The sequence below is a fragment of the Capra hircus genome, chromosome 7 (assembly GCF_001704415.2).
Source record: "Capra hircus breed San Clemente chromosome 7, ASM170441v1, whole genome shotgun sequence".
Classification (NCBI taxonomy): domain Eukaryota; kingdom Metazoa; phylum Chordata; class Mammalia; order Artiodactyla; family Bovidae; genus Capra; species Capra hircus.
Window position 1 is genome coordinate 484,048 of NC_030814.1, and position 21,342 is coordinate 505,389.

The window sequence follows — 21,342 nt, forward strand, 5'->3', positions numbered from 1 at the left end:
TTAACCTCCCTCTCTCATTTCATGTGAACTAAAACTACTAAAAAGGAAAATGAAAAGGGCAAAGTGTCAACTCTATTTCCTACACAACTTTCCTACCACAAAGCAATTCAAATTATGTTTACTTTTAGAAAACAGAAGTCCAAGAAGTAAAAGACTAGTTAACATTTCTAATGGTACCTTAAAAATTTTTTTTCTGTTTTTTTTTTTTTTGTTGTTGTTTTAATTAAGGAAGTACTAACTTGACTGAACTTTTTGAAGCTGGAGGATAGTCTACTAATTATTTTACTTGACTCGACTCTAAGTAAAAAAGAGATACACCTGTAGACAAAGCTGCCTGGTTATTAGAGCTGGACCATCAGCGGCACTTTTGCTGTTTATATTCCAAATCCTGTACATAAGCTGTATAGCCAGCTGTGTCTCATTCCTGAATCAAACTTGAAGGGAAGTACAGACACAAGGGTTTTTCCTTTCTAAAGGTCAAACTGCTTTCAGGTATGAGCTTATCTAATTCCTGGGAAGCAAGAGGAGCAGAACTGGACAGATCTTAACTTAGCAATATTCCTGAAGACTGAACTGCATTCCCAGTCATCTTTCTCCTTCACCTCTCTTTCCTCACAGGTACGTTCCATTCCCATCGCTCCTTTCACACTCCACCTAAGCAGTTCTTTGGTGAGTGATATGACTACAAATTCTGCGTATTCCTACATAATTTTCAGCAACAAATTACTCTCTGTAGGTTTCCACTGATCAAATTATTTAACAGAATTAATGTTTTCTCTTCAAGTGCTGATTTAGTAGCATGTTTCAACCTATGACAGGTTTCTTAACACTGTTGGGTTTTATCCAAATCTTAAGACACACATTTCCATTATGTTAAGGTATCTAAATGTCTTCTTTCAAGAATTATGTTAGAGACAGAAAATATATAATATACACAAAGTTAAGGGTTCTGACCTCTTAATTCAATATCAACAACAACAAAATACAAAACAATGCTCAAATAAGTCTGCAGCCCTAAAGTATGATCCCTAGTCTGGAGTATCAACGAGTATCACAGAGTATCACAGAGGCCGAATGAGCTTTGTTAAGTGAGTTCATGCAACTCACTTCTACTTCTCAATTTTGCAGGAATAGAGAACCTAAGAGATTGGAACTTCCTCACTGTTATCTCTTTCAGCACTAATCTCTGTGTTTGAGATCGAACACACTTCAAGGATAAAATATACGTCAGGTTAGAAAAATCTCCAAACGCAGTCACAGTCAGAAAGTACATAATCTATTGACAACAGGTAAGAGTCACATGTGAAGACAATGACTGAGAAAACTTCTGATAAGGTTAGGGATTTAAAAACTCACCACCCAGACGGAAGGTCCCAAGTTCTAATAGAGCAATCCATTGAAGCACTTATTAACCAACGACCATCAGGGCTGAAAGTCTTTAAATTAAAGAAAAACATAAATAATATAGGTGTGTATACATGTATGTATGTATCTATGTATATTTGTATCTGTATATTTTACAGTCAGAGAATGTAAGAAATGAAAAGATAATGCACACTTCATTAAAAAGGCATGATGCATGAAATGTAGGCCACCTCATAAGAAAACGCCATCTCTTACGTGCCCCTGACGATACTGCTAAGCACTAGGTTTTTACATGAATTATAAAGCTTTTAAAAATGAATAGTACATAGTTTTTAATTTTTACTCCATAATCTATTTATAGACAATTAACAACTGTTTGACTACTGTTTTTAACATAAATCTGTGCTGACAACATTCAATTAGAAATATTTTATTAGCCTAATTTCATTCATAAAGTATCTATAAAGTTTTGAACAAAGCTACATTTCCAAGAAGAGTCTACTCCAAAATGATTTTAAAGAATGCAGATTCTCTTAACGTAGAGAAGTTACTGAGGAAGTCGTTCTCACTTGCAGATTCAGCTAAAAATCTTTTCTTCCTTAATGATGTTTTAAACATAATTTAAAACCACAATAATCATATTTTCAAAATAAATTTAAACAACAAACTACTTATGACACCATAAAGAAGTTGTATCTTCTCTATAGATAAAAATGGAAAAATAACATGAGGTTTAAACCAGGTCAAATGTGAAGGAAGACCTAAAAGGAAAACTTTGGAAGTTTATATTGAAGCAGATTGTTCATCCAAGAGACTAAACACACCACAGGGACTATGACCGCTCACATTAGCAAATGATGACTGGAATAAGTGAGCTCCAACTTGGTCATTGGGCTGCAATGATACTATGGAAACTTAACCCTTATAGTACAGAGAACTCAATTTACAGAAGGATAGTGCAGATAATGAGGAATGGAACTCTGACAGCTGACGTCATGTCACAAAGGCTCATAGATTTAACTGAACAGGAGTAATTTATTCTTGACTAGGAGAAACTCCACACACACAACTCGAAAAGAAAGAAATAGGAAGAACAAGTTGGCCCTGACAGATGTTTTCAAAAATGAAACTTCATCAAAATTACTTCACTCCCGCCCTCATCGCTATAGATGCTGTCACAACAAATTCTGTTGATGAGTAGTTATGCCAATTTCTTATCTGCAGAACAACATAATTTCCTGGCCATCTCACCCCTATTTTTAAGGAAATGGGTACACACTGTAAATTCAGATTTTTGGTGTGAGAATTGGTAAGGAAATGCAGCTTGTGGGGGTGCCACTAAATAGCTAAGAATTTATTTGTTTCAAGTAAATCAAGATATCTGCAACTGATGTAAAGTCTTCAACATACACTGTTTAAACTGAGTACTTCTTACCATATTTCCCACCGTAAGAACATAACAGTAAGATAAAATACATATTCACTAAACTCTTTTGAAATTAAGATAAACAATATAAATAACACTAAACTAGAATAAACCAAGTATCAGATATGCCAGGTCTCCTACTATTAATTCATTATGCATGCAGGAAACAGAAATGAGTTCTCTCAGCTTAGTTTAATACTAAGTCAAAAATGATACTTATGTTTCAACAAATCATTCTGGCTTTGTTTAGAGTTAAAGAAAAAATGAACTCTTGGATGTATATTTTAATCTAATGGCATTATACTCTTGAGAAATATTAAAATTTCTTTTCATTCCAAATTTTCCCTAAAAAAACCTGCTTTGAAAATTATTCACTTTGAACATCTCATATGATGAGTTTAATGCTATTAAAATAGAGCAGTTTCTATTATTAGTACATTTTTAACCTAAACAGAAATAGAAATGAATCAAGTTTTATTTTAACATCTAAAGTCTGTTTTACCATGTCATTTATTTGGCTTTGGTGTCCAGAAAACTCTCTGACAATCTTCCTAGTTTCTATGTCCAAAACACTAATGGAGAAGTCGTCCAAGGCAAGTCCCAGAATGCCACTAGCAAGACAAATACATTAGTTTTAATAAATGAACAAATACAACCTCTTGAAACTAAAATCTCACAGTTATTTAAGTTTCGTTAATCAAGTATACCTGTGGGGGAGGTTAAAAAAAATGTTCTTTCATATGAAAAATTTGGTTTTTGTTAAATTACATACAGCTGACCACTTTACAAGAGGCTTAGGGCACTAACCCTTTACAGTCAAAAGTCTGCATATAATTTTTACAGTTGGCCCTCCCCGTCCAGAGTTCTGTATCTGTGGATTCAACCAACAATGGATTATGTAGTGCTATCCTGAATTATTCAGTGAAAAAAAGTTGTGCATAAGTGGACCCGCACAGTCCAAACTTGTGATGTTCAAGAGACTACTGTACTTTACTTAAATTAAGAACTTTTTCTAAAAACATCAAGAAGAAAATCCACCATCATTAAAAGAAAAACTTTACCTGTCTCTATGTAGCAGCATCAAATTTGGAGATGAATCAAGGCTCATAGAATGAATTAAAACTTTGTTTTTAAAGTTCCAGAACTTGAGTACTCCTTCACTACCAGCTGTAATCGTCAACTGGTTTAATCCATCCACTGCAACACCTCTGACAGATCCTTTATGGGCTTTAAAGCATGTTAAAAAAAGAAAGAAATAAGAATTGCAATGGCCTCTTCAAACACTACACAAAGAGTGATTACTTTATTTGAATATCTAAGTTCCCACTATTCAACTTCCCTAAAATGTGGATCTTTAATGTGGATCTTAGGGAACAGAGGGAAAATTATTCTACTACGTGAGTAATAACAAAATCCACCATCAGGCTGATGCCATGGAAGGTTTCAAAAAATAGTTAAGATATTCTGTTTAATGCAAGGAGAAGGAACCGAACACTTAATCTCTACAACAGCCACTTTCCCTTCATACAACTGTGGCTCCATTCTCTTCGAGTCCTTCAGTACGGTGTTCTGCCGCAGAGGGTTGGCGATGCCCCATATGCAACTTTAGCAAAATGCCTGGAACTCAAGAATTTAATAAATACCAGTGACAGTTACTAGCCTTTCATCTATCTATAATACTTCTTTAAAAAAATAAGAAAAAGGAAAAAAAAGGCTGATACCTTGATCCCTGCCGAAACTTCCCCGGTGTATACCAGACTGCATGTTATATACATCAACAGCTCCCGATGAGAGACCAATCACAGCAAAGTTTCCACAGGAAGTTATATCTACTGCCTTAGGAAAAAAAAAATTAACACTAAAGACACAGAAAGTAACTAATATTTTTATTATACTTTATAGTTTCCAAAGTATTTGTCAATTGTCTCATTTTAAAAAAAAGATAATAAATGCATTACTTAAACATTTTCTTAAACATAATTATTTTGGGGTATATTAAAAATATCTCCTTGATTCTGCCTCCCTTCTTTAAGTATGGAGAAATCCATACTTCCAAGACGGCAAAAATACAACCAAAATTAACTTGATTGAAATTTAAATGGCATATCAACTGGTATTTGATTTTTATTCACAACAGTGCTGAAGTCAAAGCATTCCATTGCCTGATTTCTTATTACCTTACTTTACTTTTGTAATTGCTTCACAGCAGATACAAAAGTGAAACCATATTAGTTTCAGTTCAAGGGAAAAGTCCCAAGCCATTTTAATTACAACTTTTTATTTTTTAAGGAAGGGAATATACAAGGTAACTGGAGAGGGAAATGGCAATCCACTCCAGTCTTCTTGCCTGAACGTGCCATGGATGGGGAGCCTGGGGGGCTTCAGGCCACGGGGTCGCAAGGAGTCGGACACAGCTAAGCACATAGCACACACAAGGCAGCGTGGAAAACATCCAGTTCACAAAGTTTCCGTAAAACAGACTCCTACTTCCCCACGTAGAGAAGCGATATGATACTTCACAGACGTCTTCTCTTTCTGTTAGAAACATGAGATTAGCTACATGGCGGGCACGGCCAGAGAGACCCTGCCCCGCCACTGGTCACGGCCGGAGAGATGCTGCCCCGCCACTAGGCATGGCAGGAGAGACCCTGCCCTGCCACCGGGCACGGGAAAGAGATGACTTCTAAGACCTAAAAGAAAATACCGACTATAGGATATCTGTTCAAAACAGTAAGACTGATATACCACTGAGTCAAGATATCTTTACATAGCATCCACATTTAACTGTCTTCAACTTATATATATTTTTCTAGATCAGTTCAGTTCAGTTGCTCAGTCGTGTCCGACTCTTTGCAACCCCATGAATTGCAGCATGCCAGGCCTCCCTGTTCATCACCAATTCCTGGAGTTCACTCAGACTCACGTCCATCGAGTCCGTGATGCCATCCAGCCATCTCATCCTCGGTTGTCCCCTTCTCCTCCTGCCCCCAATCCCTCCCAGCATCAGAGTCTTTTCCAATGAGTCAATTCTTCACATGAGGTGGCCAAAGTACTGGAGTTTCAGCTTTAGCATCAGTCCTTCCAAAGAAATCCCAGGGCTGATCTCCTTTAGAATGGACTGGTTGGATCTCCTTGCAGTCCAAAGGACTCTCAAGAGTCTTCTCCAACACCACAGTTCAAAAGCATCAATTCTTCGGCACTCAGCCTTCTTCACAGTCCAACTCTCACACCCATACATGACCACAGGAAAAACCATAGCCTTGCCTAGACGGACCTTAGTCGGCAAAGTAATGTCTCTGCTTTTGAATATGCTATCTAGGTTGCCCATAACTTTTCTTGCAAGGAGTAAGCGTCTTTTAATTTCACGGCTGCAGTCACCATCTGCAGTGATTTTGGAGCCCCCAAAAATAAAGTCTGACACTGTTTCCACTGTTTCCCCAACTATTTCCCATGAAGTGATGGGACCGGATGCCATGATCTTGGTTTTCTGAATGTTGAGCTTTAAGCCAACTTTTTCACTCTCCACTTTCACTTTCATCAAGAGGCTTTTTAGCTCCTCTTCACTTTCTGCCATAAGGGTGGTGTCATCTGCATATCTGAGGTTATTGATACTTTTCCGGGCAATCTTGATTCCAGCTTGTGTTTCTTCCAGTCCAGCGTTTCTCATGATGTACTCTGCACAGAGGTTAAACAAGCAGGGTGACAATATACAGCCTTGACGTACTCCTTTTCCTATTTGGAACCAGTCTGTTGTTCCATGTCCAGTTCTAACTGTTGCTTCCTGGCCTGCATACAGATTTCTCAAGAGGCAAGTTGGGTGGTCTGATTATTCCCATCTCTTTCAGAATTGTCCACAGTTTATTGTGATCCACACAGTCACAGGATTTGGCATAGTCAGTAAAGTAGAAATAGATGCTTTTCTGGAACTCGCTTGCTTTTTCCATGATCCAGCAGATGTTGGCAATTTGATCTCTGGTTCCTCTGCCTTTTCTAAAACCAGCTTGAACATCAGGGAGTTCACGGTTCATGTACTGCTGGAGCCTGGCTTGGAGAATTTTGAGCATTACTTTACTAGCATGTGAGATGAGTGCAATTGTGTGGTAGTTTGAGCATTCTTTGGCATTGCCTTTCTTTGGGACTGGAATGAAAATGGACCTTTTCCAGTCCTGTGGCCGCTGCTGAGTTTTCCAAATTTGCTGGCATACTCAGTGCAGCACTTTCACAGCATCATCTTTCAGGATTCGAAACAGCTCAACTGGAATTCCTTCACCTCCACTAGCTTTGTTTGTAGTGATGCTTTCTAAGGCCCACTTGACTTCACTTTCCAAGATGTCTGGCTCTAGATTAGTGATCACATCATCATAATTATCTGGGTCGTGAAGATCTTTTATGTACAGTTCTTCCGTGTATTCTTGCCACCTCTTCTTAATATCTTCTGCTTCTGTTAGGTCCATACCATTTCTGTCCTTTATCGAGCCCATCTTTGCATGAAATGTTCCCTTGGTATCTGTAATTTTCTTGAAGAGATCTCTAGTCTTTCCCATTCTGTTGTTTTCCTCTATTTCTTTGCATTGATCGCTGAAGAAGGCTTTCTCATCTCTTCTTGCTATTCTTTGGAACTCTGCATTCAGATGCTTGTATCTTTTCTTTTCTCCTTTGCTTTTCGCCTCTCTTCTTTTCCCAGCTATTTGTAAGCCCTCCCCAGACAGCCATTTTGCTTTTTTGCATTTCTTTTCCATGGGGATGGTCTTGATCCCTGTCTCCTGTACAATGTCACGAACCTCCGTTCATAGTTCATCAGGCACTCTATCTATCAGATCTAGGTCCTTAAATCCATTTCTCACTTCCACTGTATAATCATAAGGGATTTGATTGAGGTCATACCTGAATGGTCTAGCGGTTTTCCCTACTTTCTTCAATTTAAGTCTGAATTTGGCAATAAGGAGTTCATGATCTGAGCCACAGTCAGCTCCTGGTCTTGTTTTTGTTGACTGTATCGACCTTCTCATCTTTGGCTTCAAAGAATATAATCAATCTGATTTCAGTGTTGACCATCTGGTGATGTCCATGTGTAGAGTCTTGAGTTGTTGGAAGAGGGTGTTTGCTATGACCAGTGCATTTTCTTGGCAAAACTATTAGCCTTTGCCCTGCTTCATTCCACATTCCCAGGCCAAATTTGCCTGTTACTCCAGGTGTTTCTTGAGTTCCTACTTTTGCATTCCCGTCCCCTATAATGAAAAGGACATCTTTTTTGGATGTTAGTTCTAACAGGTCTTGTAGGTCTTCATAAAACTGTTCAACTTCAGCTTCTTCAGCATTACTGGTTGGGGCATAAGACTTGGATAACTGTGATATTGAATGGTTTGCCTTGGAGACAAACAGAGATCCTTCTGTCGTTTTTGAGACTGCATCCAAGTACTACATTTTGGACTCTTGTTGACCATGATGGTTACTCCATTTCTTCTGAGGGATTCTTGCCCGCAATAGTAGATATAATGGTCATCTGAGTTAAATTCACCCATTCCAGTCCATTTTAGTTCACTGATTCCTAGAATTTGTCTAGATAATTATAGCATATTTCTTAGAAAACGTTTTTATATAAGAAATTATGGACTAAGCTTAAAAAAGTATTCTGTCTTCCTAAACAGAAAACTAACATAATTTTACCTATTTTGAATAACTCAGAAATGTACACTACGTTGTACAGTCATGCTCTTAAGAACTAATGAAGATACTAGGCTATACTGTGGTTGTTTGGTCGCTACGTCGTGTCTCTTTGCAACCCCACAGACAGTAGCCCACCAGGCTCCTCGGTCCATGGGATTCTCCAGGCAAGAACACTGGGATGGGTTGCCGTTTCCTCCTCCAGGGGATCTTTTTGACCCAGGGACTGAATTCACGTCTCTTGCATTAGGCAGGCAGATTCTTTACCATTCAGTCACAGCCTGTAAGTAATGACGGTCCTGAAGGCACTGCTACGCATTAGTCCCCCACATCCCCAGAGAATACGTTACAAGACCCTCAGTGGATGCCTTCAATGGCGGACAGTACCAAGTTCTATATGTATGTGCTTTTCCCTATACTATTGGGCAAGCAGTGTATACAGCACGGATATGTTAGATTAAAAGATGATATTAGACAGAGTGGGACAGTGCTACTCAGATGGCATACAATTTAAAATTTATAAATTGTGTCCTTCTGGAATTTTCTATTCAGTATTTTCAGACTGAAGCTGAATAACTGAAACCACGGATGGGGGGACTGCTATACTTTTTGGAACCTGAGTTTATTTTAATAGGCTTTATTGTTGTTAACAGGATGGCTTCTAACCTATTTTTTTAAGACAGCGCAACGAAGGAAAAATGAATAAGGTGAGAGGGTTACCTGTGAGTGAAAAATTGACTCTGTGCACTGGATTTCTAATGAACACTGGTTTATGGCATACTGGCTACCGCCTTTGCTCCAGAGAGCTAACTCTGCCAGACAAGTGACGCAGCACCAGCTAAGTATCATTGTGCTTGTCTCTGTGTATATATATTGTGTGTACACACACACACAAACACACACAACGTTCTGTGGGTGATCACTATAGGCTAAGAGTTAAAAATACAGGTTCTAGAAGGAGTGGTCTGAGGTTCAAATCCCAGTTTTCCACTCAGTACTAGTTTTACTAACCTTGGGCATATTACTCAATATTATTAAGCCTCAGCCTCCATTTTACTGTCTATAAAAAGAGGCTAACAATATTCCATATCATAGGACTGTTGTGAGAATAATATAAAATAGCGTGTGCCAGGCAGAGAGTCTGGAACAAAGTAAGCACACAAAAAATGTTAGCTGTAATCTTTATTTACACTACTATTATTATAATAGCTACTCAACTGTTCAGGTAAGCTTGAGAAGTTTACGATAGAATCTCTATGGCTCAGAAATAAAAGTTTAAGAGTGGAGTTTGTACTATGGAGAACAGAGCATACACACTGACAAAAAAAAACCTGTACAAAATAGGATCAAATCAATTATATTTCCATACGCTAGCAAAAAACAATCCAAAATGAAATTAAGAAATCTATTTACAATAGCATTGAAAAGAATAAAATACTAGGAAAAACTTAACCAAAAAAGTATAAGACTTGTATACTGACAACTATAAAACACTGGCAATAGAAATTAAAAATCTAATTAAATGCAAAGTCATCTCATGTTTATGGATCAGAAGTAATATTAAGATGGTAATACTCCTCAAATTGAGGTGTGTAATCAATAAGATCTCTATCAAAATCCCAGCTGCCTTCTTTGCAAAAACTGACAAGCTGATCATACTGAAATGCAATAGACCAGAATAGCCAAAACAACCTTGAGGCAACAAAAAACTTGGAAGACTCAATTATCCTGATTTTAAAAAACTTTACTACAGAGTGACCATACTCAAGACAGTGTCATACCAGCATGAGAAAGACAAGACTCACTCAATGGAACAACCAAAGAGAACTGTGAGTCAGAAAAAAGCCCTCATTCATGTCAGACAATTTTTGGCAAAGGTACCAAGACCATTCAATGGGAAAAGAAGTGTGTTTTGGGCAAATAACACTGACCTAACTAGACATTCAAAGGCAAAAGAATGAACTTGGACCCCTATATGATATCATACACAAAAATTAACCTTAGAAGGGTTACAGATCTAAATTATGAAACTCTCAGAAGAAATTACAAGAGTAAATCTTCATGACCTTGGGTAAGGCAATGTTTTTCAAAAAACCACAAAAATGGCTAGAGTTCAAAATTAAAACCCCTTTATGCTGAAACGATACCAACAAGAAAAGAAAACGAGAGCCCACAGACGTGTGTGCTTAGTCGCTCGGTCGTGTCCGACTCTTCTTGTGACCCTTTGGACTGTAGTCTGCCAGGCTTCTCTGTCCATGGGATTTTCCAGGTGAGAATACTGGAGCGGGTTGCCATTTCCTTCTCCAGGGGATCTTTCCAACCCAGGGTTTGAACCCACATCTCCTCCATCCGCTGCACTGCAGGTGGATTCTCTACCCACTGAGCATCAGCCCACAGAACAGGAAAAACTATTTGCAAATCATATATCCAACAAGGGACCTGTATCCCAAATATATAAGGAGCTATTAGAATTCAAGAGCAAAAAAATAAATAACTCCATTAGACAATGGGCAAGTAATATGAAAAGACATTTCTCTGAAGACACAGAAGTGGCTAGTAAGCCACTGTGAGAGAAAAGACCCTGATGCTGGGAAAGACTGAGGACAGGAGGAGAAAGGGGTGATAGAGGATGAGATAGATGGATGGCATCACCGACTCAATGCATATGAAGAGATGCTCAACACTGCTAAATCACTGGGAAAATATGAAACAGAAGCCACAGTGATAAACTACTTTATACCTACTAAGACAACACCAAAAGCACTGCAGATGGTGACTGCAGCCATGAAATTAAAACGCTTGCTCCTTGGAAGAAAAGCTATGAACAACCTAGACAGCACATTAAAAAGCAGAGACATCACTTTGCCAACAAAGGTCCCTCTAGTCAAGACTATGGTTTTCCAGTAGTCATGTATGGATGTGAGAATTGGACCATAAAGAAAACAGCACTGAAGAATTGATGCTTTTGAACTGCGTTGTTGAAGACTCTTGAGAGTTCCTTGAACTGCAGAGATCCAACCAGTCCATCCTAAAGGAAATCAGTCCTGAATATTCATTGGAAGGACTGATGCCAAAACTGAAGCTCCAATAACTTTTCCCACCGGATGTGAAGAACTGACTCATTGGAAAAGACCCTGATGCTGGGAAAGATGGAAGGCAGGAGGAGAGGGGGACGACAGAGCATGAGATGGTTGGATGGCATCACTGACTTGATGGACTTGAGTTTGAGTAAACTCCAGGAAATGGGGATGAACAGGGGAAGCCTGGTGTGCTGCAGTCCATGGGGTTGCAAAGGGGGACACAACTTAAGTGACTGAACAACAAGGACAGCAATAATCAAAAGGAACAGACAAGCACAAGTGTTGCCTAGGACACACAGAAACTGGAACTCATACACTGCTGGTGGGAATATAAAATCGTGCAGCCACTTTGGAAAACAGGTTGTCAGTTCCTCAAAAACATTAAACAGCGTTACATTATGTTAGGTGATCTAACAAGGTACTAACACAGAGACAACAAAACACATGTCCGCACAAAAGCTTGTGCAGGAGCATTATCTATAACACCCCAAAACTAGAAACAACTATCTATCTATCAGCTGTCAATGGCTAAACAAAACGTGGTTTTATCTACAAAATAGAACAGTATTCAAAAAGGAATGAAGTACTGATACATCCTACCACATGGATGAACCCTAAAACATGCTAAGTGAAAGAAGACAGTCACGGAGGCCATGGATTATGATTCTATCCGTGTAAACTACCCAGAACAGGCATTGAGGTTGCCTGGGATGGGGAGATGGGTGGAGAAGTGAGAAAATGAGGATTACTGTTAGTGGGTAGAGGGTTTCTTTTTTAGTGATGAGAATGTTTTAAAATTAGACTGATTAGATTTTGGTGATAACAGCAAAATTCTATGAATACACTAAAACCCACTAAAGTATACATTTTAAATGAGTGAATTTCATGGTAAGTAAATTTTGTATCAGTAAAACTTATTTTGAAAAAGCAGAGGCAACAATTCTGCAAACCAAATTTGACATCATTTCTGTATAGCTTAAAATCTGAATTCAACAGACTTACATTATTATCAATAGAAAACAAAATAAAATATGAATAGAGTAAGAAGTTATAAGTTAACAGTGGCATTTAGAAAACTATATTTAAAAAAGGCTTAGACAGTACTCGGTCAGACAAATAAATAACTTCTACATCTTTAACTCATTGAAGATTTACCTGAATCTTACTCCTACATTGAAAGAGAAACGGAAGGAAGAAACCTTAAGATTCACATTCATTGAATATAATACTATATACGCAACATAAATCAGGTAAGAAAGTATACTGATAAATGCTAAAATCCCCCTCAAAGGGTATCCTCAGTGATCCTATATTAAACAGAAAATTTAAATAACCAATATAGTATATCTAGCCTAGCAAAGCTTAACTTAAATCTATAATAAGTTAAAATCTTAAAGATTTTAAAATTTTAAAATGTTTTAAATAAAATATATTTATTTTAAAATAAATAAAATGTTAAAACCTTTAAGATTTTAATAAAATTATAAGATTTTATTGAAATTCTAATAATTTTAAATCTTAAAATCTATAGTAAATATATATATAATCTACATATATAATTTCCAGCTTCTCTCCAAGCTGGAAAACTTTAACACTATCAGGGAATAATTTCAAAACGTTAAACTATGTTCTTTGTTCTTTCAACGAATATTGCCAGTAATAAAACTGAGTTTAATAAGACAACCACAGGACAGTTTCACAGGAGGAAGCGCCCCCGCAAACACGCCACTCACTGTTGCAGTTGTGCTGTCTGTCTTCAGCCCTTCTGGCCTGAGAAAGTAAGCGCCTATGGTAGACCTCTGGTAGTTCCAGGTGGAGCAGGAGAGCTTACCCTGATGGCAAGCAACGATACCATCCCAGTCACTTTCACGAGCTTCCTCTAAAACATAATTAAAATCGCTCACTCATTCACCTATTTAATCAGCATTTAATACTCTATGTTATAATTCAGCACTAAGATACAGTATGGTAAACAGGTAATTCCTGCTAACAATGAGTTTCCAATCGAACAAGAAATTCTGATTAGAAGACAGTACAGTAGATCAACTGTCTTATTCAGGAGTTTACTGAGAGATCTGGGGAGAGGAGTAAATGGCTCCTTGAAAGAAGTAAAACAGGCAGCAATTAATGGATCGGGGGTGTGGAGAAGAGAGGGACTGAGACACACACAGACGGGCCCAAGCGTAACTTGAACAAAATTAAGCACAAGAAAATGCAGTATTTTCCTGAGGGGTGGGAGAAGGGCAAAGCCACTGGTCCACGTTACCAACAGTCTTAAAAGCCATGTTGAGAGGAGACTCCATCGAAAAAGGTAATTAAGGGGTCACTGAAAGATTTTTGAGCATATGACAGAAGGGTACTTTGAGTAAAAAAAAAAAAAAAAAATTATTGTTCAGGTTGCTATAAATGGAAATGGTGATAAACAATTATTTCTATGAAAGTTTTCACTCAACAGTCTTATCATCTACCTACATTTGTCTTAAAACTGTTTCTTGGAATGATGCACTGCTCCAAGGACACAGTTCACTAAGACCGCAGTGTGTTCAGATCTTAATTAAGTTAGCCAAAGCGCCATACTATCAGCTCTCACCTTCTACATTAGTGACTTTCTTATACCAGGCTTATGAGAGAATAAATTAGAAGAGTTACAAAGTAGATTAGTAAATATTGTTTATTATAGTTTAGAGAGAACAAAGCCTAGAATTCATACATAACAAGTTTCAATTATAACTAAGTCATTTTAGGTCTTCACACAAGACTTGCATTCATTTGGGATGCATCCTGGATTCTTACTGCTGTTTGCTAAAACAGGTATTAAAATGGAAGAAATAAAGAAATATATTCGAGTGACCCTCTAGATGCTATTTAGTATTTGTAAAAACATTTACTAAAATGGAGAAAAGAAAGAAACACACAGAAGGAAATAAATGACAGGGCAGAATTCGAAACACAACACGTAGCTTCTTACCAGCTGCAAACTCTGTGACGGGTGGAAGTCTCACTGACATGGTATTCTGAAGTCCTTTACGTTTGACTCTCTTTTTGTTTATTAACCCTGGGGTTAGGAGAGAGGGGAATATAGCTATGAATTCTTCTTAATGAAAAATGTATATAAGAGAAAAGCTAATTCGTTGCACTTTATATGTAAATTTGTTGAACTCTATATGTAAAGTTCAAAATATGCCCATTTAAAAATCTTTAAAATAAAGAGTATGTTATTACCACTATCTTAGTGGCATTGAAAATTGCATTAGAATAAAAATGAAGAGACTGCATTTACAATATCAGCAAAAAAAATTAGCAAATTATATTAAAATATATAAAATACCACTGAGTAATCTAAAAAGTGCAGGACCAATAAGAGAAAAACTAAAAACCTTCACTGAGGAACATTAAAGACATCCCCTTGAATGAGGATATACCATATTTCTAGATCAGACAATTCTTAAAGATATCAAATCTCTCCAATTTGATTCTAAGAATTATAATTGTGGATGTTGATTTAAAATTGGTTCTGAAATTCATCTGGAAGTATATAAATATATGAATAGCCAAGATATTAACTTCCAAAAAAGTTTAATTATAAATAAGCCTGAATGTTTTTGTTTAACAAACAAAATCTTTCATATGATAAAACCAAGGGCATGAATAGAGAATTAAAAAATCCCTTCAGGCAGAAAGATAGGACTCTTCTTACTTTGATGCTTCCTGTAAGCTCCTTTCCATCTTTAAATTCTGCATTCCACAGATGACACCACCCTTATGGCAGAGAGTGAAGAACTAAAGAACCTCTTGATGAAAGTCAAAGAGGACAGTGAAAAGTTGGCTTAAAGCTCAACATTCAGAAAACTAAGATCATGGCATCTGGTCCCATCACTTCATGGCAAATAGATGGGGAAAGTGGCTGACTTTATTTTGCGGGGGGGGGCTCCAAAATCACTGCAGATGGTGACTGCAGCCATGAAATTAAAAGACAGTCACTCCTTGGAAGGAAAGTTATGACCAACCTAGATAGCATATTAAAAAGCAAGAGACATTATTTTGCCAACAAAGGTCGGTCTAGTCAAGGCTATGGTTTTTCCTGTGGTCATGTATGGATGTGAGAGCTGGACTATAAAGAAAGCTGAGAGCTGAAGAACTGATGCTTTTGAACTATGGTGTTGGAGAAGACTCCTGAGAGTCCCTTGGAATGCAAGGAGATCCAACCAGTCCATCCTAAAGGAAATCAGTCCTGAGTGTTCATTGGAAGGACTGATGCTGAAGCTGAAACTCCAATACTTTGTCCTTCTGATGTGAAGAGCTGACTCATTGGAAAACACCCTAATGCTGGGAAAGACTGAAGGTGGGAGAAGAAGGGGACGACAGAGGATGAGATGGTTGGATGGCATCACCAACTCAATGGACATGGGTTTGGGTGAACTCTGGGAGTTGGTGATGGACAGGGAGGCCTGGTGCGCTGCCATCCATGGGGTCGCAGAGTCTGACGTGACTGAGCGACTGACCTGAACTGAGCAGATGGCTCCAGCTGCATCACCAACGTCTTTCGGGTGGCAGCACTACGTCTTTACCACCTGAGATCCCTAACTCTTCAATCTTGCAGTAGCACCTGAACCACTTCCACAGCAATGCTGAGTTACAAATCTTACTCCTGCTCTCTCATATGAGGGGATTTTACTGTACCCTAAGAAAGAGGAAATTTAGTCATGACGCCTCCTCTGGTTATCTCCCAGACTCTTTGAGATGAATTTTTTTTATGACCAGTAGTTTTTTCCATTTTGCAACAACCTACCATGCCCCAAGCTCTTGTTAAATTTTTCGTGTACCGTGGAAAATGACTGAAGTGTTCCGTCTTGACCTGGTGATATACACAGAAAATGTCTAATCAAGCTTCATCGAAACAATGGGCCATTTGAATCATGACACTTATAAAACTAGATTCTATAAAAAGCTTGAAGTTAGTTGGCAGCACTTTAAAAGGAAGCTGATTGTAACTACCTCATTTATAATATTCAACTGCCCATGAAAAGCCATTTAGTAAAAACAAAGGATAAAATGAGGTGCTAATAAATATCAGCAGATTATCTGAATAGGCAAGGGCCACATTTCTGGAATTTGTCCATTCTGACTCCAACGATGACTAAATAGAATGATGTTCCAAATAAAAGTAATATCAGCCAGTGTTTCCTGAAGTATTCAAAAACAATCACCTCATTTTACCCAGATTTTCAAGTCACTCAAAGGGACATCTGAATCTAAAAATGTATAAATACCAAACCTAATAAATATCAAACACTTTGTTCTCATTACTTGCTGAATTAAACTAATGGCACAAAGCAGAAACTCACTTGCACTAAGAATTTGTTGTCCATTTTGTCCATAATATCTTATTTTGGTAAGAGGAGCACTATGTCCCATTCTGAATCTCAGAAGCCGGCCTTCACCTGCGGGACCATCAAATATCCATATCTGCCAAGAAATGAAGAAAAGAAAAGCTTTCCCACAAGTGACCGGCAAGCAGTCAAACCACCTTCCGCATAAATCTACTGGCACTGGGTAATGCCTGCAGACCGCGGACCCTGGAGCACAGGCTGGGGAAAAGACACGCGGCCTCACTTTCCCCAACTCCAATGATCTTGCCTGGAAAATCCCACGGACAGAGCCTGGCGAGTGGCAGTTCACGGGGTCACAAAGAGTCAGACACAACTGAGCACAGCACAACTCTCTCACTCCATGAAAATCAGGCAATCTGCTACGCCTTTTATTTCATCTATATCAATGTCTTATCCCATATTCCCTTCACCTGCTAGGTTTCAGGCTGGTACATTAAAGCAGGCTTGTAATAACCCAAAGGGAGGTGGTAATAACCACAGTACCCTGAGAGCGTTGTCAGCACCGTTTGTGACCAGAAGCGGCTCTCTGTGGAGAAATGTCAGTCCGGCAATCGCTGTAGAATGTGCGTTTCTCATTTGATTGATTAACTTTCTGTCTTCTAGATCCCAGAGTCCAATATGGCCACATGGGCTTCCAGCTGCCATTACTGGGTGACCATCTGTTGTTAAGATAGAACACACTAAGAAAAACATGCACCACCAAACAACTAAACTTAACAATACTTCTCTCCACTCTTTCCATCCATAAATATAAATTTAAAATAAAAGACTATATACCAAGAATCTACCAATATTCCTTTGGCTCTTTATATTCTAGTATTTATTTCTATTAAATTATAAACAAATATTAAGAAAATTTCTATGAACTTCAAAGTAATACATCTGAAGTGTTCTTAATTTTCATCCATAAACAAGCTGAGAGTTACCTGTGCGAAATGAAATCGAAGTAATAGGTCCCCAGTCTTGACGAAACTTCATTAACGTTTCATCAAATTTAATGTTGTGAATGATAATCTGACCCGACATGAGACCAACAGCCACAACATCCACAGCTGGTGCCTGAAAATTAAATGACTCAACTTCTTATTTTCTTAATCAAATACTTTTAATAATACTGATGATGACATCATTATTTATGTGTTACCAAAGTAAGTATTAATAATGGAATATATTTCTGGAGATGACAAAAACAGTGAATACTGTCTCTGGCATACTTTAATTGATATCTGGCATGGAAGTATTTAGGAATGATTTTTCCAAATTACTTTCCAGCTTCAGTCTGGTAGTCATCATCACTCCCCCATCCACAAACATAGTTAACTTGCTAAGAAAGCAGCCATAATACAAAAGGAGCTGATACGTGAAATCAATACAGGTCATTATTGCCTGAATGGAAATAAAAAGAAGACAACTCTTAGAAAACATATCAAGGCCTGCCACATGCATGGCAACAGAAAAGGCCAACTACAAAGGAAGTGAAGAATGGTCTATCCAAAGAATACAAGAAAAACCTATAACCCATGCTAAAAGGCAAACAGGTTATACAATTAGTCTGTTCCAGCTCTAAGAGTCTATGATTTTAATCTTCATTTTATACAATAGTATTACATACAGACTCTATACTATGTTTCTCTATTTAAGAACACAAGATCAATGTCCAATACCATCACAAAATGAAATCAGGCTAAAACATGTAATTAATTTGCCATCAAGTAACTACTATGCATGAGATCCTGTGTAGAAGCTGAGGATACTAAAACAAATATGACAGCTGGCCCTCAAAGACCCTAATCATCACCTTTGGGATCTTCTGGGTAGGTAAAAGCAAAGCAAGGTGATAGAAGTGAGACAATGAGGAATGCGTATAAATCGAGCAGGTATAAGCAATGGATATTTGAAAAGACAGGTGCACGGCCTGTATATGCGTCCAACGTGTAAGGTTCTCTGCAGCAATACAGCCATTCAGACATACAGTTCTACAAACTCATAAAGACAAAAAGCAGTTATATCTGGAAGAGTCCAGCATCTAATAAACAGTTAATACTGGGCACCAATTGAAGGTAGGAGGAGAAAGGGATGACAGAGGATGAGATGGCTGGATGACAGCACTGACTCAATGGAGATAAGTATGAGTAAACTCCAGGAGTTGATGATGGACAGGGAGGCCTGGCATGCTGTGGTCCATGAGGTCAGACATGACTGAGCAACTGAACTGAACAGACCCATTAGCTCAAGCTACAAATCTCAACACACTGACAAAGTTCTCTGTATGACCTACAAACTCACTTGCTTCACTGAAAAAAAACCTCATCTCCACTCTGACCAAGGCACTGGACGCTCTATGCTTACAAAATGACTGGTAAACGTGGATTCACACCAGTCTCAGAACTAAGAGACTAATTCTAGGCAAAAAGGTTTCCACAGATATTTACAGACAAAGGCACTGTTTTCAATTCTATTTCCAAAACACTGTTTTTTAGGGTAATAGTTATTAAAAAAAACTAGACTATACATTATTTTGTCTTTAGGTCCACACATATGGTTGGCCCCTGAAACTGAAAGATCCTACCATTGCCTTCATTTCTTTTTTTTTTTTTTTTGCCTTCATTTCTTATCTAACTTAACAGAAAAATACTAACCTGCTGAAGCGCTGTCACTCCAACTTTCCATCCCGCAAATGTATATAGAAGTTTACTACAAAAGAAAAAACAGTTGAAAGCTATTTTGGGGGGAGCGGGGGAGAAAATTAACTGCATATTAAAAAATGATATAGTAACTATTTATTAAGTTCTTACTCTGCCCCACATTGTTCTAAGTAGGCATATTAATCTATTTAATACTCAAAATAATGCTATGACAGAAACAGCACCATTTTTCAGATTAAGAAACTAAGAAACTTAATTACATGAAAAAATTAAGCTAAGATTACAAGGCTAATACTGACAGAGCCCAGAGAGACTCAGATCCTAAGCTGCTAAGAACTACGATACTATGCAGCCTCTTGGAGAAATTAAAGAGAGAAAGAAAAAAAAAAATACATCAGTAAAAACGATTTTATATGACACATACAATTTAAAATAAAACCTTAGAATACAGGCAGATCTCACTTTTTACCGCAATGTGATATCGGAAACCTAACACAAAAAAGGCCTACGACTTGGTGATGGACGGGGAGGCCTGGTGTGCTGCAGTCACGGGGTCGCAAGAGCCAGACACGACTGAGTGAACTGAACTGACAAGACCACCTGTATGTCACAGGACCATCACATGGCAACAGTGATGCTGCTCTGAACTCCAGAATCAAGCCATGAATGACAGTTCACAGAGCAGAGACACCTGAGATTGTTATAATGACAACAGAGTATTTATTCACACATTAAATTCTTCAGGCACAGATTAGGTCACTCTCACAAAAAGCCTAAAGAGATAACTTTGGGGCACAGAATATTTCCATCATTATTTCCTAGCCTATTACAGAATAGGCAGTCAATGATATTTGTTAAGTTGAACAAAACACTGACTTAAAATTAATAATTAATAGGATAAACATTAAACCTCTGAAACTCTTATTTTCCCTTTCGAATTTGTAAGGGCATTGGAAAGGAAACTCTGGATGATCAAATATTTCTGATTGCTCTTTTAATGATTATAAAGAAAACTTAGCTGCCACTCTTTTCTCTGGATAAATGTACAAGTAACAGGCACAGGTGTTCACCATCATTTATCCAGCCCCCTAGCTATACTAACAATATTATAGACATCCATCATGTTTATGCTTGAAGATAAATGTGCTTCTACCGTGAAAACCATACCTAAATGCTAGCACTAAATAAACATTGATTTGTGTCGCCATCTAACGTTTCAGTTTATTGAGAACTAAAAGCTCTTCAGTGACAATCTCAATTATTTTTCTGATCTTGTGTACTAAAGCCTTCATTACAGTTTTATGAATTCTTTATAGTGACTCAGGATACTAGTATATAGTATTTAATGAGCATTTATGAAGCTGCCTACCATGTTCCAGGACCATATCCCAGTTTTCACATATGTGATTCCATGAGTAACCACCCCAGGAACAGGTGTATTTACTGAAAACTCTCCAAAAAAGATATAAAGGAGAACTGAGAGACTTCAAGAATGCTTTAGGGAGTAATACACGAGGATAAGGCAGGAATCACCTATGTTGTAAATACAGAGCTTACTTGGATTTTACATTCCATAACTGGAGGCTTCCTTGTTCACTGCCAAGAAGTATTTTATTCAAGTAGGTACTTGGGTGCAAAATTGCAGAAATTTTAAATACGGACTTATCGAAAGACAATTGCAGGTATTCTTCTACAAAAGTAAAGGTTATAAATAATACATAAAACAGTTTAAAATATTTTTCATACACCCATATATTTAGCACTTAAAATCT

At 37.7% G+C, this 21,342-nt stretch overlaps 1 protein-coding gene across 1 annotated transcript in view; it reads right to left on the minus strand.

Annotated features, from left to right (window-relative positions):
• WDR36 (WD repeat domain 36) overlaps nt 1-21,342 on the minus strand; it is a 44,265-nt gene that overhangs the window by 15,040 nt on the left and 7,883 nt on the right. The window contains exons 5-16 of the mRNA XM_005683496.3: nt 21,128-21,260; nt 19,565-19,619; nt 17,852-17,984; nt 17,409-17,584; nt 16,881-17,001; nt 16,325-16,390; nt 14,504-14,590; nt 13,269-13,414; nt 4,513-4,627; nt 3,853-4,018; nt 3,294-3,402; nt 1,357-1,436 (exon numbers count right to left, since the gene is read on the minus strand). Coding sequence (XP_005683553.2) covers nt 1,357-1,436; nt 3,294-3,402; nt 3,853-4,018; nt 4,513-4,627; nt 13,269-13,414; nt 14,504-14,590; nt 16,325-16,390; nt 16,881-17,001; nt 17,409-17,584; nt 17,852-17,984; nt 19,565-19,619; nt 21,128-21,260 — 1,387 coding nt within the window. The remainder of the gene's footprint in view (nt 1-1,356; nt 1,437-3,293; nt 3,403-3,852; nt 4,019-4,512; nt 4,628-13,268; nt 13,415-14,503; nt 14,591-16,324; nt 16,391-16,880; nt 17,002-17,408; nt 17,585-17,851; nt 17,985-19,564; nt 19,620-21,127; nt 21,261-21,342) is intronic.